Below are 6,100 nucleotides of genomic sequence, written 5' to 3'. Positions count from 1 at the left end.
CTCTCTCTATCTCCGTGTAGGTGTCTGTCTCTGCTCTGCCCCCTGTACCTCTTTCAGGCCTCATCTCTGTCTCCTAGTCTTTCCTGTGTGTGTCTTTTGAGCCATGTGATTCTCTGAGTGTCTCTGTGCCTCTATCTCGGGCTCCAAGAGCGCCTTCTTCGACCACGAAGCTCCGGAGCTGGTGCAGAGGCGACCGAGCATCAGCACCCCAGCCTCCTGCGCGCCCCCGCCCCCGCCCCCGCCCCCGCCCCATCCTTCCGGCGGAGCGGGCGGGCGGCGGGCCGGCACCCACGGGGCCCGCTGCCGTCAGCGCCCCTTCCCGGCGGCCGCGACCCCTCCCGCTGGCCTCACCCGCGCCGCCGCCCCGCGCGCATATAAGCCGCGGCCCCGCCGAGGAGCGGCAGCGCGTCCGAGCCCTGCGAGCGCTCCCGGCCTCCTGACCCGCCGACTCCCGCGCGGAGGCTCCGAACGCGGCGCCCAGGACCTCGGACCGTCCCGCGGAGCTCTCGCCGGGCAGGTGACCACCCCCGTCCCCTCTCCCCAGCCCGGGGGCGCCCCGGGGGAAGCCCCGGCTCTTGGGCCCCAGCCCTCCCGGAGCGTGGCATCGCGCACAGGTGGGGCGCTGCGCCCGTGCCCCCCACCCCGCCCCGTCCCCCGGGGGCTCGACGGGCAGCCGGTGGCTCCGCTCCTGTGCACTCCGTCCCGGCTGCCGGGGCGCTCGGCGCTCGGGTGGGCAGGATGGAAAGTTCGCCATCCCACCCCGGCCTGGATGGCAGCCGGAGGGCCGGCAGGCCGTTGGGGCAGAAACTGGGCAATCAGGGCGTCCGGGGTCAGAGCCGGAGATGTAGAATCCGAATCCAGGTGTTAGAAACAGATTTTCGTGTTGGACTCGAATCTTAGCCTTCGAGTTTCAGCCTTTGCGTTTAGAAAAATTTTACCCTCGCAATTAGGATTTTAGAGTTAGAGCTGGCCGCTTAGCTTAGCCACAGAATCTTAGCATTAGAAATGGAACCTTAGGGGCCCCTGGGTGGCTCAGTGATTGAGCGTCTGCCTTCGGCTCAGGTGGTGGTCCCGGGGTCCTGGGATCGAGTCCCTCATCGGGCTCCCTGCATGGAGCCTGCTTCTCCCTCTGCCTGTGTCTCTGCCTCTCTCTCTCTCTCTCTGTGTGTGTGTGTCACTCATGAATAAATAAATACAATCTTAAAAAGGAAAGAAAGAAAGAAAGAAATGGAACCTTAGCCTTGTGGAATCAGAGCGTTGACACCGGGATTAGACCGCTGGAAAAGGAGCCTTGGACCAAGGATGTGGGGCAGGGAAGAGTGTTAGCCACTGGCCAGTGGGCGTTGTGGCCGTGCGCTCTGGGTGGTTGCACTCCTGGCGAGCCGGCCGTGCGCCTCGCCACTCGGGCTTCCCCCGCTCCCAGGGACACGGAGGAGTGGCGGTGGCGGTGGGGTTCCCGTGGCTTCCAGGCTCGCGGCAGAACTGGGCGCACGGGCAGGCTCTCCAAGCCTCTCCAGGGCCGAGCATCCCCAAGGCCTGAGGCTGCCCCCGCCCCACCCTACGCTGGCACGTAGTCCTGCCCGAGGGAGGGTATGGACACGGTTTGTTACCCAGCTTGGGGACCCGCTGGGACAGGAAAGGGGGAGATAGTGCGGGCGGAAAAGGGGTGCGGCGCGCTTATCCTCTCTCTGTGTTTCCAATCAGGCGCTGCAATGCCCGGCCCTTGGTTGCTGCTCGCCATGGCCTTGACCCTCACCGTGGCTGGGATCCCGGGAGGCAGCGCACAGCCGGAGGTGGCCCAGCAGGAGGCGGCGATGGCCGCGGAGCACGCGGATCTGGACGACCTACTGCGCCAGGCAGAGCGTCTCCTCCTCCTCCGGGAAGACCTCCAGCGGCTGCGAGGGAACCAGGGCAATCCGGAGTCAGGTGAGGGGCAGGTGTGTCCCTCCGACCAGAGGCCCCTCGAAGAGGGCTGCGGGAAACCAGGACCAGAGGTGGGGGTCTACTGGGTCATCTAAACTCGTGCCTTTGAGAAGCTTGAAACTCTTGACCATAACTTCAGCAGGATCACGAGTTGACCCTTTCCTGAGATCAGATTTCTCTTCCATGTGCGTCCTGGGAATGTTTCACAGAGAGCAGACTTTCAGTGGGGAAGACTCTGTGCAAGGGAGAGAGGAAGAAGTCTCAGTATGTGACAGTTTTAATTACTACTTTCTAGGCACCTATATGCCAGGCACCGTTCTAAGCACTTCAAACACCTTATCACACTATTTGGTCTTCCTAACAAGCTCTTAGATCCATACTGTTATTTCCTGCTCATTTTTATACAGAAGGAAATTAAGGCTCAGAGAAGTGAGGTGAATTGTGTATGGTCACACAGCTAGGGAGTGGCAGAGGTGGGACTGGAACCCGAGATCATACCTTTGGCCATCTGTGCGTGTGTGTCTGTGATTTCTGAGAGACTGTGCAGTGCTGTGACTCTGGATGAGTGCTGCAGGGAAGCGGCCTGAATGAGGAGCGGGGCTGGAGTGGGCGCTCAGGGGCAGAGGGCCCTCACTGGTCTCTCTCCTTCCCCAGAGTCCCAGACGGTTCAGACCAACTGGCTCTCCAAGCGTCAGCATCCAGGCAAAAGGGAGGGCGAGGCTGAAGAAGGGGTCGAAGAGGAAGAGGAAGAAGGCTTGGCTGTGGGCCCCCACAAACGGCAACACCCTGGCCGGCGGGAGGATGCGGCTGCCTGGTCCGATGGGACCCAGCAGAAGCGGCAGCACCCTGGCCGGCGCTCCTCCTGGCTGGAGTACGCTGTCACCAAAAGGCAGCACCCAGGCAGACGGCTGGTGGATCCCAAGGCCCAGATGAGTTGGGAGGCAGAGGAGGAGGAAGGGGAGGAGGGCGAGCTGATGCCTGAGAAACGCCAGCATCCAGGCAAGAGGGCCCTGGGAGGCCCATGTGGGACTGGGGGAGCCTGTGGTCAAGCTAGACTCCTCCTGGGGCTCCTTGATGACCTGAGCAGGGGTCAGGGGGCCGAGGAGAAGCGGCAGCATCCTGGGCGGCGGGCAGCCTGGGCCAGGGAACCGCTGGAGGAGTGAACCCAGTTTCCTATAAAGTTTTGGGTCTAAGAATGTCGTAAGCCCTGTGGGCGCTATCCCTTTGTGATCCCCTCTTTCCCTCCTCCTTAGATCCTTGACCATGCACCTGAGCACCCCCTCATATACAACACCCAGTTCCCTGGCCTTGTCCCCTCTCCCCCTTCAGAGACACGAGAAAGCGAGCCTCTGAGTTAAAACCCCATATTATCCCACTTTACACTGTTGGCAAGGGGGCAGATCCCAGAATCCCTCTCCCGCACCGCCCCCCCCCCCCAGGCTGCTCCCCTTCCTTAGCTCTGGCTAAGATGACCCTTCTGGGTCCTCTAAGGGATTCCCAAAGAGAAGCAGGGTGACTCTGGTGAGGACAGGGTGGAATTGAAGATGTGATGTCCAAATCCAGTTTTTATTCCCTCTTCCATGAGTAAAGATTTGCTACCTGTTAATCTTATTTACCTCCAGAACCCAGAATCTCCTCCCCTCCTTGGGCATCATTCTGTGGGTGGGCAGAGCCCTGACCCATGGTTGTGCTCTGCTTGGGCGAAGCACTGCAGGTGGAGGCCCCCTGTGCTGTGCTGTGTGATGGCTTCCGGAATAAATATGTGCAGGCATGTGTAAACATCCCTGAAAGCTGAACCTGTATATAACCCTCTAGGTGACTTCCCCTGTCCATGATAATCATCTGAATGATAATAAAACATGCATCTGGATAATCTTGGAGCTCTGTGGTTGCAGTTTTGTCTCAGCTGGTGTGGGGTTTCTCTTTTTAACATTGTGGGGGGAACGCCTGGGTGGCTCAGTGGTTGAGTGTCTGCCTTTGGCTCATGGTGTGATCCCGGGGTCTTGGGATTGAGTCCCGCATTGAGGTCTCCATGGGGAGCCTGCTTCTCCCTCTGCAATATGTCTCTGCCTCTCTCTGTGTCTCCATGAATAAATAAATATAATCTTAAAAAATACAGAAAAATTGAGGGGGACAGGATTAGAATTCCCCAATTCTGTTGAGGAAGGGCAGCAGGGACCCTGGGTTTGTGATCATCATGGTTCGATGGCAGGAATCAACAGTGTGCCATCTAGCAGCCACAATGACAGAGGACCAGGCAATGGTTGGGGACTCAAAGCAGGGGCCTTCTGGGCCCGGACAGGGAGGCAAGCTGGGTGCAGGACAAGAGGGAGTGGTGGGGACTGGGACAAAATGGAGAGGCCATCTAAGTGAAGACCCTTAAATCTAAAACCTTTAACACCATGTGAATCAAATAACAATAACAACAATGCATATACAACACTTATTGTGTGTCGGGCACTGTCCTGAGCACTTTACATATAACCTTTTAATTTTTTTAAAAGATTTTATTTTTGTTAACCAATCTCTACACTCAGCGTATGGTTCAAACACACAACCCCAAGACCAACAGTCACAAGTTCTATTGACTGAGCTAGCTGAGTTCCCCTATATTAATTCTTTTAATCCTCACAACGTTCCTTCTAGGTATTACTATTATTATGCTTGTCTTCCTAATAAGGAAACCAAGATACAGAAAGGTTAAGTAACTTTTTCTGAAGCTGAATTTGGTCTACTGACTGCCAATTTGCAACCTCTATTTTAAACTAAATTCCCAAATTTCCTCAGGCCTCAGACTTTGAATTAGACCATCATTTGTTTGGTGGATGGATGGGTTATTTGGCTTTTCTGACAACTTTTGGTCACCTTCTTGGGCAGTGGAAGGAGGGGGCTAGAAGGATGTCTGAGCCCTAGCTCCCCTCCTCCTGGGGGAGTTCACGGTTCAGGTGTTGTCAAGACAGAGGAAGACTTAGGGTTTGTAAGATGCATTTATACCCATGGTTTTCTTTCTTTCTTTCTTTCTTTCTTTCTTTCTTTCTTTCTTTCTTTCTTTCTTTCTTCTTTCTTTCTTTCTTTCTTTCTCTCCCTCTCTCTCTCTTTCTTTCTCTCTCTCTCTCTCCTTCTTTCTTTCTTCTTTTTTTTAATAAAGGTTTTATTATTTGAGAGAGAGAAAGAATGAGCAGCCATAAGCAGGGGGAGAGGTAGAAGCAGGCTCTTTGCTGAGCAGGGAACCCAACTCAGGGCTTGATCCCAGGACCTTGGGATTACGACTTGAGCCAAAGGCAGACACTTAACTGACTGAGCTGCCTAGTTGCCCCTACACCCATATTTTCTATATTATTCCCTCAAGCCCTCTGAAGTACTGAGCATTTGATGGATTTGCTGATTTTTCTCATTTTCATATGAGAGAACCAACACAGAGATTAGGGTCTCACCCCAGGATGCATGAGACATGTAGGACTGGCCTTCCAGTACTCACATCTGACTTTCTGCCCCACTTGGCCACCTTCTTCAGGAAGCTCTTAAAACATCCATTGTCACCATCAGGGCAAGTGGGCCCTAATAATATTCCCTCTGCTCACAGTCCCTCTCTGAAGGTATGTGCCCTAATAGAGTCAGTATGGACCACTTATGCAGCCCTTCCTTGGTGCTCTGTGCTTATAGATGCTTTCTCAGTGAATCCCGTGACCACCTCAGGCCAGCTACCATGTCCACCTGCAGCTGAAAAAAGTTGAGTTGCAGTTGAGCATAGGTGAGTGAAGCATTTGACCAAGGATGTACTCCAAACTTCTCTTTCTTCCAAACTTTTTAAAAAAGATTTTATTTATTTATTTGAGAGAGAGATAGAAAGCACAAGCAATGGGGAGGGGTAGAGGGAGAAGCAGGCTCCCCACTGAGCAGGAAGCCCAATGGTGGGCTCCATCCCAGGACCCAGAGATCACGACTTAAGCTGAAGGCAGATGCTTAACTGACTGAGTCCCCCCCAGCCGCCCTTCTTGCTTCCAAACTTGATTGCTACTTCCTCACATATGGAAAGACTTGAAGGGTGTGAGAAACCCACCCTCCCAGCCATTTAAGGTTTTTCCCTCTGCTCCTGTGAGTGATTGTACCAATGCACCATGACGGAAAGGATCTGGGCATTAGCTTCAGCCCTGGACAAATGATTAAACTAGTTTGA

At 54.8% G+C, this 6,100-nt stretch overlaps 1 protein-coding gene across 3 annotated transcripts; it reads left to right on the top strand.

The window, feature by feature from the left end:
* Positions 1–362: 362 nt before the first annotated feature.
* On the top strand, positions 363–3,796 carry TRH (thyrotropin releasing hormone). Of its 3 annotated transcripts, none has more exons than XM_025449214.3 (3): positions 363–517; positions 1,705–1,926; positions 2,578–3,796. In XM_025449214.3, the coding sequence occupies exons 2-3, from the start codon at positions 1,713–1,715 to the stop codon at positions 3,084–3,086; spliced, it is 723 nt and encodes a 240-aa protein (XP_025304999.1). In that variant the 5' UTR covers positions 363–517; positions 1,705–1,712; the 3' UTR covers positions 3,087–3,796. The 3 variants fall into 3 exon arrangements, with proteins under 3 accessions (XP_025304999.1, XP_048953864.1, XP_048953863.1); XM_049097907.1 differs by lacking the exon at positions 363–517 and adding an exon at positions 1,377–1,590; XM_049097906.1 differs by lacking the exon at positions 363–517 and adding an exon at positions 1,377–1,601.
* The last annotated feature ends 2,304 nt before the right edge of the window (positions 3,797–6,100 follow it).

This window comes from Canis lupus, chromosome 20 (genome assembly GCF_003254725.2).
Source record: "Canis lupus dingo isolate Sandy chromosome 20, ASM325472v2, whole genome shotgun sequence".
NCBI classification, from domain to species: domain Eukaryota; kingdom Metazoa; phylum Chordata; class Mammalia; order Carnivora; family Canidae; genus Canis; species Canis lupus.
Note: the sequence above shows the minus strand (reverse complement) of the source record. Positions and strands in the feature narration are given on the sequence as shown.

Bases quoted from the DNA above. Each gene is read 5' to 3' on its own strand.
- TRH (XM_025449214.3), top strand. From the start codon at position 1,713: ATGCCCGGCCCTTGGTTGCTGCTCGCCATGGCCTTGACCCTCACCGTG. The intron at 1,927-2,577 runs GTGAGGGGCAGG...CTCCTTCCCCAG, and splicing joins CCAGGGCAATCCGGAGTCAG to AGTCCCAGACGGTTCAGACC.